The 19707-nt window shown below is 39.9% G+C and overlaps 1 protein-coding gene across 1 annotated transcript in view; it reads right to left on the bottom strand.

Moving 5' to 3' along the window:
• The window catches only part of CACNA1C (calcium voltage-gated channel subunit alpha1 C), a 611798-nt gene that overhangs the window by 524926 nt on the left and 67165 nt on the right, over positions 1 to 19707 (bottom strand). Inside the window, 1 exon segment of the mRNA XM_070756479.1 lies at positions 13329 to 13434. Within this exon segment, the coding sequence (XP_070612580.1) occupies positions 13329 to 13434 (106 nt within the window).

Below are 19707 nucleotides of genomic sequence, written 5' to 3'. Positions count from 1 at the left end.
AAGTTGAGTCCTTCCATACAGGTAGATATTTCCTCCTACTTGAGAACATCTTCCCACCCACAGATCCTTCTGTGCCCCCAGTTTAATAGAATAGAATAGAATTCTTTATTGGCCAAGTGTGATTGGACACACAAGGAATTTGTCTTGGTGCATATGCTTTCAGTGTCCATAAAAGAAAAAGATACATTTGTCAAGAATCATGTGATACAACACTTAATGATAGAAACATAGAAACATAGAAGACTGACGGCAGAAAAAAACCTCATGGTCCATCTAGTCTGTCCTTATACTATTTCCTGTATTTTATCTTACAATGGATCTATGTTTATCCCACGCATGTTTAAATTCAGTTACTGTGGATTTACCAACCATGTCTGCTGGAAGTTTGTTCCAAGGATCTACTACTCTTTCAGTGAAATAATATTTTCTCACGTTGCTTTTGATCTTCCCCCCAACTAACTTCAGATTGTGTCCCCTTGTTCTTGTGTTCACTTTCCTATTACAAACACTTCCCTCCTGAACCTTATTTAACCCTTTAACATATTTAAATGTTTCGATCATGTCCCCCCTTTTCCTTCTGTCCTCCAGACTATACAGATTGAGTTCATTAAGTCTTTCCTGATACGTTTTATGCTTAAGACCTTCCACCATTCTTGCAGCCTGTCTTTGGACCCGTTCAATTTTGTCAATATCTTTTTGTAGGTGAGGTCTCCAGAACTGAACACAGTACTCCAAATGTGGTCTCATCAGTGCTCTATGTAAGGGGATCACAATCTCCCTCTTCCTGCTTGTTATACCTCTAGCTATGCATTACGTAAAAAAGTATTTTCTATGCCTGAATATTTTTCTCATAGCATTGCACTAAAGATGTCGGGATTTCTTTCATATACGATAGAGAACATGCACCCCAGTGTGTGTGTGTTTTGCAAGCTCTCTGGATTACTGCAGTTCACCAGTTCCTTGATGCTGCATGAAACTTCTTTTCTGAACATAGAGATCAGTTCACAAACTCCCAAATTATCCCAGTCTGTATATTGAGTTGAACATGAACTGCATCTAATCATGCAACCAAGCAATTGCCTGTTTTATACACCACACAAATTGATTTTCCATCCATGTATAGCACATTTCATTGTATGCTAAAAATCAATCTGGCAATGTGACGGAAAAATCAGATGACTGCTTGGTCATGTAGCAGCTCTAATATAAATCCAACTTGCCATGCAGATAGGATCAATTTTGAGTAGCCGATTCAGATCTTGAAACTGGGAGTGCAGAAAACACAATTAATCTACCTCATTTTTCTCCCACATAATATATTTTCTAAAATCTGCACCAATCCATTATTGTTGTTATTAATCAAAAATACGTTTTCAAGCGTGATGACAACGTTCAATAATATTCAATGTGCTATAACAAAGACATGGAAAAGGATAATATAGTGCTGTAAATATTATATTATATAGTAAATTGCCTCTTACCAGAGATGGGTTTCAGCAGGCTCTGACCAGTTCTGGAGAACCAGTAGTGGAAATTTCGAGTAGTTCAGAAAACTGGTAAATACCGCCTCTTACTGGTCCCATCCCTATCTATTCCCTGCCTCCCGAGTCCCAGCTGATTGGGAGGAAATGGGCATTTTGAAATAACTTTCCCAAGAGATGGGAGATAATGAAGATTTTGCAGTAAGTTGGACAGAGTAGAGTTTTGCGCACGCGGAAGTTAACCCACCAAGTAGCCACAGTTAACCACTATACCTAATTGAAGTCTTCAATGAAACACAGTGTTCTGCCAGCGTGTTTCAACCGCCCGTAATTACAGGGTAATTAGTCCAGGAAGACACACACCACACGATAAAAAAAGGAAAACCCAAAGGTTTTTATAAACAGAAAAACAGAAACAGCTCCCTTTTTAAATGTCAAAGGGATTTTCTGGTACACACAAGGCACAGGTTAAATGCAATCCAATTGCTCACCCAATAACTGGGAAATTGAGTCCAGAGAGTCCACACACAATCTTGAACAGCACAAAAACCACGATCTTGACGAAACAATGAATCAGATAAACTGCCATGAGGCTAAAACACCAAGCTGCACTTTTATCTGTAGCACTAATTACAGCAGGTGGCCTCATTTTCTCTTGTAATAATCCTTCAGTTGTTGTCTCCTATGCATCACTCTACGCATGCGTAGATGTGTCATTAATTCTTGTTCAGAATCCAGGGATGATACAGATGATTGATCTCTTCCTGCGCTGTCTGCCAAACTCCCCTCTTTCCCGTCACTCACGCTTCCTTGGTCAGAGGAGGCTTCGTCGGCAGATTCCATCGGGAGCAAAACAGGTCTGCGGCATGTGGATGTTTCCCCCACATCCACCTGCACATTCCTTGGGGCAGGAGCTGGGCCAGAGCTAACCACAACACACAGCAGCAGGCTTTCTTGTAAAAATATATATTTACTTCTGTTTTAACATACAATACTAGTACAGTATATAACTCTTATAATATCCACCACTGCAACCACTAAGACCTAAGCACAAACCAACTCTATAACAAACCACTATGTTTCAAGCCACTCTCTGTAACAAACCACTCTGTAACAAACCACACCCATACAAGGGTGTTCTTCCTTATATACGATACAGCCAATCAGGTTGCAGCACAATTAGAAAACCCATGATTACATGCTGATGGCTTACATCAGCCTCTCCCATGGTTACAAACAATTTACTTGCATTGTGATATTACCTTCAGAAATGAACTTATTTCTGACACAGTATTCTTCCCCTGCCGTGCCCACCAAGCCACAGCCACAGAACTGGCAGTAAACAATTTTGAAATCCACCACTGCCTCTCACCACATACTGCATGCTTTTAGGAGAGCAACTGTGAACATGGATTAAGCTGTTGCATCCCCAACTATACAAACTCGCTGTTTGAGTTTGGGACAATAACTCTTTCTTGGCCCAACCTACTTCATAGAATTGGTGTGGTGGGGAAAATGAATAGAAGGAGTGCTGTATACACTACCTTGAGTTCCTTAAAAAAAAAGTAAGATATAAATCTAACAATCTGATTTATTTCTTAATTTTCGTAACAGATTTTCCCTTCAAATATTTTTTACTACTGACAGAAATGTGGAACTGCTGAGCCCTAGTACAAAGATGTGTAAAAATAATGTACTAAAAATTTATGTAATTTATTAGCATAACAGCAATAGGCTTAAACTTATATACTACTCTATAGTGCTTCACAGCACTTTCTGAATGGTTTACAAATGTCAGCATATTTCCTCCAACAATCTGGGTCCTCCTTTTACCGACCTTGGAAGGATGGAAAGCTGAGTCAACTGCGATGGACAATATTTTGGGTGGGAAAGAGGTTTCCTTTCCCAAGCTCTTAGACTGAACCCTCAACAATAAATTATCTTGGTCAATCCACTGCAATTATTGTTAGGCTCATAAAATGGAATAAACTCCCATAAACTCTGTCCTAAATAACTTTAGAATACAGGATCAAAATCGAAACTCCTTTGTGCACACAAAGCATACAATTCACTACTGATATACAGCCCTCCGTCTCAATAAATTATTGAGTACATTAGTTCTTTGACTACATTCTAGGACATGGAATGTTGCCTATTTTCATTCTTCCTGCATCAATTTAACTTGCAGACAGAACTTCATATTGGTACAATGGGTCATTTTATGCCATCCATATCATGCAAAAGCATAAATACCAATCAAACACTACCAAAACAACCACTGGGACAAAATAGCAAGTATCTCAAGAAGATCTCAACAGAAAGATGTAGAAGAAAATGCACTGTTTGCAGATCATTGTAGATAAAATGATTGCTTTCAAATAAATAACTTATTACTTATTGCTATAAAAGTAAGAAATCCCAACATGCAATATTTCAATAAACCCCACCCATAAGAAAATTGCACCATGTGACTAAAGATCTCAGTTAGCATAAATATCCTGCTACTTGTGGTCTAAAATACACTGGTACCTCTACCTACAAACGCCTCTACTTACGAACTTTTCCAGATAAGAATCGAGTGTTCAAGATTTTTTTGCCTCTTCTCAAGAACCATTTTCCATTTACAAACCCGAGCCTCCGAAACTGTAACCAGAAAAGGCAGGATGAAGCCTCTGTGGGGTCGCTCTAGGAATCTCCTGGGAGGAAACAGGATCGGAAAAGGCGGGGAGAAGCCGCCGTGAGGCCTCTCTAGGAATCTCCTGGGAGGAAACAGGGCCAGAAAAGGCAGGGAGAAGCCTCAGTGGGGTCACTCTAGGAATCTCCTGGGAGGAAACAGGGCCTCCACCCTCCCTGTGGTTTCTCCAATCGCTCGCATTATTTGCTTTTACATCGATTCCTATGGGAAAAAATTGCTTCTTCTTACAAACTTTTCTACTTAAGAACTTGGTCAGGGAACGAATTAAGTTCATAACTAGAGGTACCACTGTAACTTTAGTTGAACAAACGAAAGGTTAGGGAGATTCGTGGTTAAAAAAGGTTTGCTTTTTGGCAAGCCAGAGAGTGACTATCATACATAGATGGCCCCCACTTCAATTCCCTCCACCGTCCTCCATTAAGACTCACAGCCACCAAGTAACTGGCAGACCTGCAGGAACCCTTCCAAAATCCCAGCATTTTCTATCATTGAAAGTTTAACAAGGCAGAGCAAAAAGCAGCTGTATGAGTGCCAACACAACTACCTAGGGAATTGCAGAAACTCTACAGCTGGAAAGTGCTAAAGGAATCAGGCATCTGGATCTTGCTAGTGCTGAATATAGCTTCTACAGCAAAAGGTGTTGACATCACAGTGGGATGTCAGAAAACTCAAGTTCAACCATCGCAAGAAGTGACCCAGATACAGCAATCAAATTACACTTGCTACGAAAGGTCGCAGTGTAATGTCTTCACACATCCAAAATGGGATACTGAAGCTCACTATATTTATATAAATTCCATTTTCAAAACAGAGAAACGCAGGCAAATGCAAATGGCGTAGAACTTCACAAGAGTAACCAGTTGCCAGAAGCTCCATTATAACTCCCACTTAAATTTTCATCTTACTGTTCTGTCCGCCAAACAGTTAGTAATGGAAGAAATGAAAGGTGAACAGTTTTAATTACCAGAGCCATCTCTTAGTTCAAGAAAGAGACAAATTGATCACCTAGGCCAGTGCTGGCTAAGCTTTTTTTTCCTTGGGAGCCGAAAGTGTGTCTGCTGTCGCGCATGTGCGAGTGCCCACACCCATAATCCAATGCCTGGGAACGGTGAAAATGGCCTCCTCCGTCCCCTTGGAGGCATGAAACAGCCCATTTCCAATCTCTGGTAAGCCTGGTAGGCCTGTTTTTCACCCTCTTCAGGCTCCAGAGGCTTCTCTATCTATCTATCTATCTATCTATCTATCTATCTATCTATCTATCTATCTATCTATCTATCTATCTATCAATTAATCTATTAGATTTGTATGCCGCCCCTCTCCGAAGACTCGGGGCGGCTAACAACAATAAAAAAGACAATGTAAACAAATCTAATATTAAAATAATCTTAAAAACCCTATTTAAAGAACCAATCATACATACAAGCATACCATGTATAAATTCTATAAGCCTAGGGGGAAGGGAAAAAATTTCAATTCCCCCATGCCTGACGACAGAGGTGGGTTTTAAGGAGCTTGCAAAAGGCAAGGAGGGTGGGGGCAACTCTGATAACTGGGGGGAGCTGGTTCCAGAGGGTCGGGGCCGCCACAGAGAAGGCTCATCTCCTGGGTCCCACCAAACGACATTGTTTAGTCGACAGGACCTGGAGAAGGCCAACTCTGTGGGACCTAACCGGTCGCTGGGATTCGTGCGGCAGAAGGCGGTCCCGAAGATATTCTGGTCCCATGCCATGAAGGGCTTTATAGGTCATAACCAACACTTTGAATTATGACCGGAAATTGATCAGCAACCAATGCAGACTGCGGAGTGTTGGTGTAACATGGACATACCTTGGGAAGCCCATGATTGCTCTTGCAGCTGCATTCTGCACGATCTGAAGTTTCCGAACACTTTTCAAAGGGAGCCCCATGTAGAGAGCATTACAGTAGTCGAACCTCGAGGTGATGAGGGCATAAGTGACTGTGAGCAGTGAATCCCGGTCCAGATAGGGCCGCAACTGGTACACCACGCAAACCTGGGCAAACGCCCCCCTCGCCACAGCTGAAATGTGTTCTCTAATGTGAGCTGTGGATCGAGGAGGACGCCCAAGTTGCGGACCCTCCCTGAGGAGGTCAATAATTCCCCCCCCCCAGGGTTATGGATGGACAGATGGAATTGTCCTTGGGAGGCAGAACCCACAGCCACTCCGTCTTATCCGGGTTGAGTTTGAGTCTGTTGACACCCATCCAGACCCCAACAACCTCCAGGCACCGGCACATCACTTCCACTGCTTTGTTGACTGGACTAGAGCCTGGGGAGGGCAAAAATGCCCTCTCCCACTCCCTGGGGACTTTCTGGAAGCCGAAAATGCCCTCCCAAAGCCTCTTGGTGATCCAAAAATCAGCTGGCTGGCACTCACATTCACATTGAAGCTGAGCTAGGGTAACAGCTCCCGTGCCAGCAGATATGGCTCTACGTACCAATTGTGGCACCTGTGCCATAGGTTTGCCTTCACTGACCTAGGCCACGCTAAATATATAATAGCTATGAGGCGATAATATTTTCTTTTTTGTATTTCTTGTTCCTACCCATTCCTACTCAATTCCTGGTTCTACCTATACCAAACTCAAGTCTCGCAGGGTGCTTAGATTTGGCCAACAGGACTGTCCTGAAAAAAAGCAAAAGACCAGGTCACGGTGCCTCTGCCAGCAAAAATGGAGCCCACTTGGGCTGCTCACAGCCCCCCATCCCCCCCGGCTCTGTTTTCGCTGGCAGAGAGCTGCAGGAGGCTGTCATGGCAAAAAATGGAGCCTCTATGAGTGACATCGAACTGGCCATACCCCCGGCCCCAGAGGTCAAACACAACCCTGATGCAGCCCTCAATGACATCAAGTCTGACACCCCGATCTATACTATAACACTATTTCTGATTAATCACTAAACATTCATTTTTCAAAATGTTCTATTCCACTTTTGCAGCCATTATTATTTTATCATCTAAATATGTTTTCCATTCCTACCCTAAGAGTGATGCCACGTATACTTATATTCTCTGTGTGTGTGTGTGTGTGTGTGTGTGTACACACACACACACACACACACGTGTGTGTATATAGTATATAAGTATATGTAGCATAATTACTGGAGGTACTATAAAGCTCACTAATTTAGCTTTCTTTTTTATTTTTGCAGTCATCTCATCAGGAAAAACAAACCATTTCTATTAACGTTGCCAGGGAACATGGATGCAATCCCCAAGAACTGAACAACTGAATCAAATGTTTATTTACTTTTGCATTATATAAAATTACTTCCAGCACTGTTAATGTAAATGTAGCCTTGCAGTCTGGGAGTTTTATTTTTGTGTATTATTGTCTTCCACCTACTAAAGCACCTGTGCATTTCACTTAAAGCTAGAGCTCATAACAGTCAGCCATATTTTATGTTTGCAAAACTGAAGAATCAACTATTCTTCATTCACCAGCTGTTAGGAGGCTTAATTGCAACTTGAGATCATTTCATCACTTGAGAAAATCTCATTGAAATATATGAAGTTTACCTCCATATTTCATCTTGAGAGTGCATAATAAGCTCCATACCATGATTATTACCTGTCATCCCTTATTTTCTTTTATTTTTTGGCCTACTTTACCTTTTTCAGCATTGAGAAATTCTATAAAGCTCTAGAAAACCTTGCATGATATTCACTGATATTAAATTGAAAGATATTGTCCCAACATGGATTTTAAAAGAACCCGGGTTCTGTTAAAACTACATAAACATTTTTTTAATCCTTACCGAATCACCCCATCACCACAAAAATCTATTTCGATTATTCTAAATATAATGCATTAAAAAGTTAATTGTTTTTTTAAAATGAGTACATAAAATGATGGCAAGGTCTACATACTAACACAATTGTTTCATTATAGCACATTAATTAAAAGTATCGAAGGCATTAGACCAGGGATTCCCCAAACTGGGCAACTTTAAGCCTAGTGGACTTCAATTCCCAGAATTCTCCAGCCAGCTTAGCTTGCTGGAGAATTCTGGGAATTGAAGTCCACAAGTCTTAAAGTTGCCAAGTTTGAAGACCTCTGCACTAGACCCATGATGGGGAACCTATGACATGTGTTTCTCAATTTATCCGTTGTCATAACAAAAGCCCTCGAAATTAAGCCATTCAAAGGGGTGAGGGAGGGGCAGTAATAGGCTGCTGCCCCCATGGGGGGGATACAGTGCGGGTAGTAAGTCTATGCACTATTTATTGAATACTTAATAGCTTTTTTTTATTGTCCTTCCTTCCTTAGTATGATTCCTAATTACTTTTAAATTAGGAAATAAATTAAATAGTATGAACGCTTTAATCATTTTAATCATTATCTAGAACTGAACTTTTATAGCAATTAAAGAAAATTGAGCTACTTGCCTAATCTGTTATCATACTGAACCTTGTGGGTTCAGTACAAAACCTTAAAATGTTACTATGCTCCTCAACAAATAATGCTGTCCATCATTTGTCCTTTTTGTGGCTATTCAAATAATGTGACTTAATCAACTGAAAAAGAATCCAAGCGCCTATTTGAAAACTTATCTTGGTTGGTAAGCCACTCCCACCCAGTCACATGGCCTTTAAGGCACCCCCGGTCACATGATTATCAAGCCACTCCCACCTGGTCACATGGCCGGCAAACCAATCCTACCTGGTCACATGACCATCAAACCAAACCCACAAAATAAGCCATGCCCACAGTGTGACAGTACATTTTTTGGCAGCCCATCACGAAAGTACAGTGATACCTTGTCTTACAAACTTAATTGGTTCCGGGACGAGTTTCTTAAGGTGAAAAGTTTGTAAGACGAAACAATGTTTCCCATAGGAATCAATGGAAAAGCGATTAATGCGTGCAAGCCCAAAATTCACCCCTTTTGCCAGCCGAAGCACCCATTTTTGCACTGCTGGGATTCCCCTGAGGCTCCCCTCCATAGGAAACCCCACCTCCGGACCTCTGTGTTTTTGCAAAGCTGTGATTTCACTGAGGCTCCCCTCGCTGGGAAACCCCACCTCTGGACTTCCGTTGCCAGTGAAGTGCCCGTTTTTGCGCTGCTGGGATTCCCCTGCTGGGATTCTCTTGCAGCATCACAAAAACACGGAAGTCCGGAGGTGGGGTTTCCCATGGAGGGGAGCCTCAGGGGAATCCCAGCAGCGCAAAAATGGGTGCTTCGCTGGCAACAGAAGTCCAGAGGTGGGGCATCCCAGTGGCGGCGGCGGGTTTGTAAGGTGAAAATAGTTTGTAAGAAGAGGCAAAAAAATCTTAAACCCCGGGTTTGCATCTCGAAAAGTTTGTATGACGAGGCGTTTGTAAGACGAGGTATCACTGTATAGTCAAATCAATTGAAATCGCACTATGCATCCTTTGGACCCAGTTGTGATGAAAACTGAACAGATTGTGCCAGTAAATAGGCTGTCATCTAAAGAGCTTTACTCGTGTGGATATAAATTTGCTACATGTCAAGAAGCAAAATCTTTTCCTTCTTTTTTCTGTCTGATTGAGCATTTTTACAAGAGGGAAATCCTCTTTCTTCCCCCCTACTGAATTGCAAGTTAATCTTTACATACTGCTTAGATTCAAGGAAACCCTCTTGCCACATACATAAATCTACAATCTGGTGTGGAGCCACTATATTTTACCCTGTGGTTGTTGGAGAAGTGTCCTATTTAGTAATTTTAGAAGGTAATTTTATTCAATGAAACGTCTCTTCTTTCCAATTGTATTTGAGTTCTATCTCTAAAGAACACGGCATTTCTGAAACAACTTTTTCTATCTCAGCCATACCTGCTGTCTCACCTAGTGCTTTTCAAAGACAAATAAAATACTAGACATTCAACGAATGGGAATTTAGTAGAAAGTAACAGCAGCTTTCCTTCTCTCTAACAGAGGAATGGATGACAGTTATCTGAGAGTAACTGTAATATATTGAACCTGAATGCCATAGAATTTGACAAGATACAATAGGTAGACAAACAGAATAATCTATGGAGATTTTACAACCACACAACATCAGAGCTGGGGTTAAAAATCAGCCTCTGAAAAATATAGGTTACCCATGTCAAATATCTTCTTATACACAAAATGCATATTTTATTTTAATTAATTAATTAATGAACCTGCAAAATTTGTTTGTTCTTGATATATATATATATATATATATATATATATATATATATATATATATAAAGATCTTATATATATATAATTTTCAAATTCAGCAAAAAAAGTGACATATATTTATTTATTTTTATTTTATTTATTCAATTTTTATGCCGCCCTTCTCCTTAGACTCAGGGCGGCTTACAATATGTTAGCAATAGCGCTTCTTAACAGAGCCAGCCTATTGCCCCCACAGTCCGGGTCCTCATTTTACCCACCTCGGAAGGATGGAAGGCTGAATCAACCTTGAGCCAGTGATGAGATTTGAACTGCTGACTTACAGATCTACAGTCAGCTTCAGTGGCCTGCAGTACAGCACTCTACCTGCTGCGCCACCCTGGCTCATATATATATGTTTTCGTAGATTTTCACGGGTATATGTATGCAGATTGTTCTGAGTTCGGGTTTTGCCCCGTGTAATATTTTGAGTGTCTATGCGACGTTTCGGTGAAATCACATTCACCACCATCAGGCTGAAGTTGTAAGCTTCGTTATATCTTCTATATCTACACCAGAACGAAGCTTACAACTTCAGCCTGATGATGGTGAATGTGATTTCACCGAAACGTCGCATAGACACTCAAAATATTACAAGGGGCAAAACCCGAACTCAGAATTATATAAATATATAAATGGTATCTCCTTCCCTCCCTTTCTCTGTAGGTTTATCCCATGGAATTGAACAGACATTGGGGAACAGATAGGGATGTATCTACGGTAGCACCACTCTTTCTTATACCGTTTTATTTTAGTTCTTCATTCAAAACAACATTTCTGGGTTGTCAGAATCGTATGGCAGCCAGCAAACCTTCTCAATGTGACAGTTTAATTTAAAGCAATTTTGGAATAAAATCCATGTACAGCAGCATTAAGAAAAAGTAAGGATAATTTTAAAACAAAAAGAACAATGTACATTTTCTCTATCACAGCAATCCATAGGAAACCAGAATATTTTAAGATCTGCTTAAAAAGTAAACAAAGAAAAATGACACGCTAACTTACCCAAGGTTATAAATTCTGCAGTTGGGGGGATATGGTTGTGGAAATGGCACCAGAAGGAAAATGCTTCCTATGTTTCTCTTAACCAAGTTTATCTTTCTTACTACCAAAAAGAAACTTGGTTAATAGAAACCAAGAATGTCAGCTAAAAGCAGCTCCCAATAGGAAGAAGTAGCCTGTCAGATATTTTGGCCCAAATCTTTAGGTATCAGTTATATATAAAGAAGTGACAGTATTGTTTACAACTATAACAAACTCCACAATCAGAAAAGAAGAGGCAGGAGTATTAGGTATGTTCAACATATAGTGTGTATGTGTGTGTATATATATGATAAAATAACAACAGCAATAACAATAAAACTAAGATATCAGAGAGAATTCAAGCCAATTTTCCAATATTTTAAAAGTGTTCGAATACTTTCACAGGCAACTTCTGGGTTCTTGAAGTTTATATCTACTATATCAAGGCTGATATATTCAAGGCAGCCACTAGAAGGCAACAAAGAGTTAGTTTTTGCTATACTGTATCTCTGTTGCCATCTGCTTGTCATCTTGATTTTTGCAGCCTAGATGTTACCACTAAATAAATGAAACATCTCTTAAACATATATCATACATTTTCACATAATCACTGTACATTAATGACATTAATAGTTTTCTGCAATTTCCCACAATTAGTTTAACAAGTTGTTCATGATTAAGCCCACAATCACTGTCACATTTTCAAGAAACTTGCTTTTCTTTCTATTTTTCATATACAATATACATTAGTACGTTGCTGTTTTATTTAGCAGATCATATTTCCATATCAATCTGATCAGTATTTGTACATGAATATTTAACATTTGACTTGCTGACAGAATTAAATCTGAACAGGCACAATTATTCTAGTATTTTTACCTTGCATTTCTAATAGTCATCACAAAAACAATTGGATATTACTGGGACCAAATCACAAATAAATTTGCTTCCTATGATAAGGAAATCTTTAGCAGATATTTTATAGGTTTACAGATCTGTCCTCCAACTTATCTCTCTAAGAAACTGCTTTAAATACAGCCACAACTTTAAGGTCTCTTATCTAAAATTTATCATCAAACTAGCTTTTGGGATCTTTGGTTTTTTCCCCCTTTTGCTCAGAAGAAATTATAAGTAGTCCTCAACTTACAACCATTCACTTAGTGACCAGTTGAAGTTACAACAGTGCTGAAAAAATTGACTTAGAACTGGTCCTTGCATCATACAATCCCCGCAGTCACATGATCGAAAATTCAGGTCCTTGTATTTACAACAGAGGCAGCATCCCAAAGTTATTATAATCACCTGCCCAACTGATTTCCAGGAAGCCAAGTCAATGGGGGAAGTTGAATTTGCTTAACCAACACATGAGTCACTTTAAAACTATGGCAAAAGAGGCTGTAAAATTGGGTCTGATTCATTTAACAACTTCCTTGTTCAGCAGAGAAATTCTGGTCCCAATTGTGAGCACAAGTTGAGGACTGCCTCTATGTACTTGAAAACTGAAATGCAAATGTAAAATTTTCCTTCTTTTCTATCATAAGCATTGCCCATACTGAAACAATGGCATTGCCACTGCATTTAGACAAAAAAAAAAATCAAGCAAAAGACAAAAGGGGGGAAAAAACCAATTACTATACATCAAATACACCACAAGTCCTGATGTCAAACATTTGAACTTAACACTAAGACTGTTTATTAGCTAAAATAAATAATCCTCCATTGCTTGAAGAAATATAGAGAACCTAGGCAAGGTTCCAACAAGACATACACAAAACACAAAAGTGAGGTTTAATCCAAATATCAAACAATCCAAGACTCTACTGCCCGAAATCCATGCATACATCCACGACTACAATAAGAGCACATGTCATTTCAACCTTTTTCTTGAATTCCAAATAAGATCTTTTTTTCTGCCAAATCCATAAACATAAACCAAGACTTACCAGATTGGAGTTGGTGGCATTGGAATCGTCTTCTGGGAAGGGGATATAGATAGCTAAGGCCACACAATTGGCAAAAATAGTCAGTAAAATAATAATTTCAAATGGTCTGAGGAATGGAGTTAAGGAAGATGGTTGGTTGCTTAAATCAGTGATTTTCAACCTTTTTTGAGCCGCAGCACATTTTTTTCATTTACGAAACCATGGGGCACATTGAGTGGGGGGGGGGGGTCTAAAAAAAGTTTGGACCAAAAAATTATCTATCTCTCTCTTCCTCCCCTTCACTCTATTTCTTTCTCCCTCCCTCTTTCTCTCCCTTCCTTCCTCTTTCTTTCTCTCTCTCCATCCCTCTTTCTCTTCCTTCCTTCCTCTCTTTTTTGCTCTCTTTCTCTCTCCCTCCCTACCTCTCTCTATATCTTTCTCTCTCTCTCCTTCCCTCCCTCTCTTTCTCTCTCTCTCTTGCTTTCTTTCTCTCTCTTGCTCTCTCTCTCTTTCTCTCTTTCTTTCTCTTGTTTTCTCACTCTCTCTTGCTTTCTTTCTCTCTCTCTTGTTCTCTTTCTCTCTCTCTCGCTCTTTCTCTCTCTTGCTTTCTTTCTCTCTCTCTCTTGCTTTCTTTCTCTCTCTCTCTCTTGCTTTCTCTCTCTCTCAGCTTCGCGGCACACCTGACCATGTCTCGCGGCACACTAGTGTGCCACGGCACACTGGTTGAAAAACACTGGCTTAAATCATGTAAGCTAATTATGCTGGAAGGGGAAAAAAGTTAAAAAGGATTGTTTAAAGAAGACTGTCCTAATTATTTGTATTTTGAAAAGAAACACCTGCCTTTAAAGTGCTTTTTCACCTCCCCAGCCAAATTTCTTCTTAATGTCAAAAACACAGTAGGCCAGTCGCGTGCCAAAATACACATGGAATTTTTTTTGGTCTTTATTTAAGCTGAAATTTATATATTTCCCATTTTGCTGTGCTGCTCTGAGCTTGCAACCCAGTATTTTATCTCTAACGGCATTTGCAATACAATTTCACCCTCATCTAATCACCTCAGAAAAGAAACTTTTAGAACTCTTTTTTCTGCCTTCTTTTGACTTCTTTGGGTTTTTTCTGTGTCTTATTTCTGTAAAGTTTGAAAAATACATTTTTTTTAATACGAAAGAAGAATATCCAAATACTGTAAGTTCTAGGGCAGGGGTGTCAAACTCGATTTAACTGAAGAGCTGCATCAAGGTAGTGTTTGATCTCGAGGGGCTGGGTTGGGTATGTCATTCAAGTCAAGGGTGCCTGTGGAGGCCCAAGCTTTCTGCCAGTGAAAACAGGCCACCAAGTTCTGTTTTCTGCTGTGACGGCCTCCTGCAACCCTCTCCCAGCAAAAACAGATCTTGGGAATTCGGGCCAGTCCTTTGCCCCTTCTATGGTGGCCCCACGAGCCACAGCTAATTATCCTGTGGACCAGATCCCGGCCCTGGGGCCTTGAGTTCGACACCCCTGCTCTAGGAACTTTAAAGGATATAATACATACATCTCAGAAGGTTTACATATCTACATAGGCAAGGTTACTTTAAAGGGCACTTTTAACCTATAAAAATATGGGTTTAGTTAGATTGCATGTTCTCTATTCTGGAATTAAATAGGTTTGTGACCTCATTCTATGCTGCAAACTTGCTCTATCCTGTTTTTCCCTTTTGGTTGAATTTGTATACATGATGTTAGTGAAAAGCAAGATAAAGCAATGCGTCCCCCAAATATTTTACCTTGACTCATCTGCTTTTTTTGTAGTTTACAATAGAATACAGTGTTCCCTCGATTTTCGCGGGGGATGCGTTCTGAGACCGCCCGCGAAAGTTGAATTCCCGCGAAGTAGAGATGCGGAAGTAAATACACTATTTTTGGCTATGAACAGTATCACAAGCCATCCCTTAACACTTTAAACCCCTAAATTGCAATTTCCCATTCCCTTAGCAACTATTTAGGTTATTACTCACCATGTTTCTTTATTAAAGTTTATTAAAACAGATATTTATTAAAGGTGGACAAAAGTTTGGTGATGACATATGATGTCATCGGGTGGGGAAAACCGTGGTATAGGGGGGGGAAACGCAAAGTATTTTTTAATTAATATTTTTTTCAAACCGTGGTATAGACTTTTCACAAAGTTCGAACCCGCGAAAATCAAGGGAACACTGTACCTGCATTTAAGAAGAAATCCGGACTAGCTCTATCAAAATTTGATTTTGGTTTCCCCTCTCCAAATCTGTACTGTTTTTTTCTGTAGTTCTCCTGTATAGTAGAGATGGATAAAAACCAAAGCATCTGGCACTGCAGAAATTCAAATATAACTTTCTTCCCTATAGAGCATTGTGTTTTTACACTTTAAGGTCAAATGCACAAATATAAATTGTAGTATGGCAGTTTCTGGGAACGGAACTGCATAAAGATAACATCGTGTGGAAAACAATCTATCAAAGCAGGAACCTGCAGAGATCTGGAAATGACAGCCATTAGATGGATGCATATACAGTACTTGATGCAAATATTCAAAAACAAGGATGATCTGATCAATTCTCCACACTGAATTGATTATTGAATCTAATTACGTGGTTCTGCATCAATTCAAACAGGTTGAATGTTTCTGCAAATGCCCAGAGCTGATTCAACAATTCAGTTTTAAGCTGAGTGGACCTGAATCATTTTCCAAATTAATTTGAACCAAACTGGATTACTTTTCTGACTGATTAATTCTTATAGAATAGAGTAGCGTATGTGCCCAAGTAATCAATCTATTTATTTACCATTGAGCATATGCAAAGTAAATAGGCTTCTTGCTATAGGACTGTGTGCCATTTTTGCAAGTTAAAGACTGTTGTGGTTCAGCCTGAGGCTGCTCAGGGACCAGCTGTGTCTCTGCTGGCTCCATGCCCGGAGGAGGATGACAGCGAAGAGGAGGGGGCTGAACAGTCAGACGGGGGAGAGGAAAATCAGGAATGGGATGAAGGAGAATAGCATGAGGGGGGGGGGGCTCTCGCCAGCCAGTAGTTTGGAGTCATTAGGTGATGAGGCTCAAGCCGTCATTGACATGCCACAGAGACGGTCAGATCAAAGAAAGGAGCAATTAAAAAGTATTATCAGCACTGAATTAGGAACAGCTGGGTTTGGGTGTGGTCCTCCTTAGCAGGGTTTAAAAGGCAGGCAAGCCCTTGAAGCCATGTGGAGTGTTATCAGTTTGGAGTGGCGTTATCCTGTCTTGTTTCTCGGCGTCTCTGTTCCTGGCTTGTGGCCCAGCAGCTTTGGAAGACCCATGGGAGGTGTAAGTCTGCTATCTACAGCCTCGGCTTGGCAGCAAGAATTCTGTATTGCTTCATAGACTTTTACCTTCGTGGATATATCTGAAGATACAGCATTTTCCTGTTTGTAAGGACATTTTCTGTTACCTGTGTTTTTCTTGAATTTTATAAAACTGCCTTTGCCTTTTACCAGTGTGTCTGGCTTCTCTTTTGGGTTGGTATTGGCTTCTGGAGTGACCCAGACAGAACAAAGACTAAAATATGGAACTGTGGAAAAGAAGGACATTCTAAACCAGAGAAAGCAAGCAATTAACATTAGGTTCCAGAGATGCATTTTGCTCCAGTTCTTTTAGATTGCTAATGCCTTGTTCGTAATTTTAAATTGACCAGTGTAATGACTTAATGACTTCCAAATCTCTGTTCCCCTTTTTTATTAAAATATATTATAATGCTTTTAAATTTCTCAGAGGAACACATTTGAAAGGGGTTAAGTATGGTGGGATGTCTTTTTTTTTTTTTAGTAAAAGGAAATATAAGTTCATGAATGTCCAAAAAATAATTTCTATACTGAGGAATTTTACTACATCTTGATTTGAGAGAGACAGTGTTTTTATATAAAGCTCGTTTTTATCGTTTCATAATAGTTTTACATCTGTGACGCTATTTCTGCCTCTATATGAAGAAGTTGGAGAAACCTATACAGGCTTCTCAGAGACATCTGGTTAGTCAATGTAGGCAGAAGGCATTAGATTAAAGATTCATGAGTTCCATTACTTTATATCCCAAATTAGTGGCAAAATACTGTTCAGAAATGCACAAGCTGAGCGTGATGACAGGGGCACTCCATGCTTCTTCCTACAAAGTCTGGTCATCAGAAGCCCTAAGTCGATGGTCATCCACAGACCTCCATATGGGCTGGGATTACAATAACATGGTTACTGAATCCTGAAAATTTTGCCCCAACAAATCTGCAAGGCAGGAGTTCAGGGAAAGCTATATAATACTGTTATACACAACGTACAGATGAATGTACACCATTGTTACATACAGGTAGTTCTCGGTTTATGGCCACAATTGAACCCCAAATTTATGTTGCTAAGTGAGATGTTTGTTAAGTTAATTTTGCTCCATTTTACAACCAGCTTTGCCACAATTGTTAAGTGAATCCCTGCAGTTATTAAGTTAGTAACATGGTTGTTAAGTGAAGCTTGCTTCTCCATGGACTTTGATTGTCAGAAGATCCCAAAAGGTGATCACATGACTCCAGGACATTGTATATCCATCAGAAATATGAGTCAGATAACTGATGTGATAAGATAACTGGGTAGTTAAATAAGGACAAATTATAGTAAATATACTTAATTGATTTAGAAGGTATATAGAAAAAGAATGTTAAACTGCTGAAATGTAAGCCTAAAAACTTTAACCAATGTCAAGCATGTTTGTCAATTTTGTTTATTTTAATTGTTTAATAAATTAAAAAAAAACAAATGTGAGTCACCTGACAAGTGTCTGAATTGTGATGTGTAAGTGAGTATGAAAATTGGTCATAAGTTACTTTTTTCATATTGTTGTAACTTTGAACGGTCACTAAGTGAACTGTTATACGTTGAGGACTAAACATTGTTATACAGTACCCAGAGCCACTCCTAGTGAGATAGGTGGCTATTTAAATTTCATTAATAAATAAATACATCAATTGCAATAAAATCACCAAATGGATTTTATTTGCCAGCAATCAATTCATGATGATTACCGGTTGACTTACAGCTATTCATTTACTGACTGTGTGAAGTAACAACAGTACTGATAAAGGGGACTTATGACCTGTCCTTGCACTTATGACCGTTGTAGCAGCCCCACACTTACATGATCAAAATTCAGGTACTTTGCAACCAGTATGTATTAAGGATGGTTGCAGTGTCTTGGGATCACATGACTAGTGCACTTATGTACGCCCCTTACTGACCTCTTAGGAACCTGGAGAGGTCAATCGTGGATAGTCTAAGGGAGAAATGTTGGGGGTTAGGGATTGACAGTAATGAGTCCGGTAATGAGTTCCATGCTTCGACAACTCGATTGTTAAAGTCATATTTTTTACAGTCAAGTTTGGAGCGGTTAATATTAAGTTTGAATCTGTTGCGTGCTCTTGTGTTGTTGCGGTTGAAGCTGAAGTAATCATTGACCGATAGGACATTGCGGCATATGATCTTGTGGGCAATACTTAAAATCGTGTTTTAGGCGCCGTAGTTCTAAGCTTTCAAGACCCAGAATTGTTAGTCTATTTTCGTAGGGTATTCTGTTTCGAGTGAAGGAGTAAAGGGCTCTTCTGGTGAAATATCTTTCGACGTTTTCAAGGGTGTTGATGTCCGAGATGTGGAATGGGTTCCAGACAGATGAGCTGTATTCTAGGATGGGTCTGGCAAAAGTTTTGTAGGCTCTTGTGAGTAGTGTGAGATTGCCGGAGCAGAAGCTATGTAGGATCAGGTTAACAACTCTAGAAGCCTTTTTGGCGATATTGCTGCACATGCGCGGAAGCAAAAAATGGCAAAAATGGGTGAAATCTCACGCACACAAGTGTCCTTTCATGAGATTTCACTTAAGCATGCGCAGAAGCCGAGTCTTGCGCCGGCGCACATGTTGGGGAGGCAGAGATGCGTGTGCATCTCCATTTTCCCAACTGGGACTGCTTACTGGTCCATTTAGCAGCGCACTACTGGGTATCACTCATTTAACTGGCTTGCTTAGCAACAGAAATTCTGATCCCATTTATGGCCATAAATCAAGAACTAGCTGTAAATATGTAATCTGGCAAAGGATCCCATTCTCGAGATGCTGGGAGGATTTCAGCTGCTTCTGCGTTGTTGTTTTTCCAAAAGAATATCCATCGGCAGAGACTGACTTAAGTGTATTGTTCAACCCATTTCCAGATCTCATCCGTGTACTCTCTTATTTTGCAACACATCCATCTGTTCAGCCAGCGTAAATCTCTTCCATTTGTCAGGCCTTCGTTTGTGTGAACTACCTGGAGATGCACAGTTACTCAGATGTCAGGCAAATAAACAAATATCAGCTTTGCCCCCTTAAGTTAGCCATCCATCATGGGA

The sequence above is a fragment of the Erythrolamprus reginae genome, chromosome 6, assembly GCF_031021105.1.
Source record: "Erythrolamprus reginae isolate rEryReg1 chromosome 6, rEryReg1.hap1, whole genome shotgun sequence".
NCBI lineage: Eukaryota > Metazoa > Chordata > Lepidosauria > Squamata > Dipsadidae > Erythrolamprus > Erythrolamprus reginae.
The sequence above is the reverse complement of the archived record's forward strand: the minus strand, read 5'-3'. Positions and strand labels throughout refer to the sequence as shown.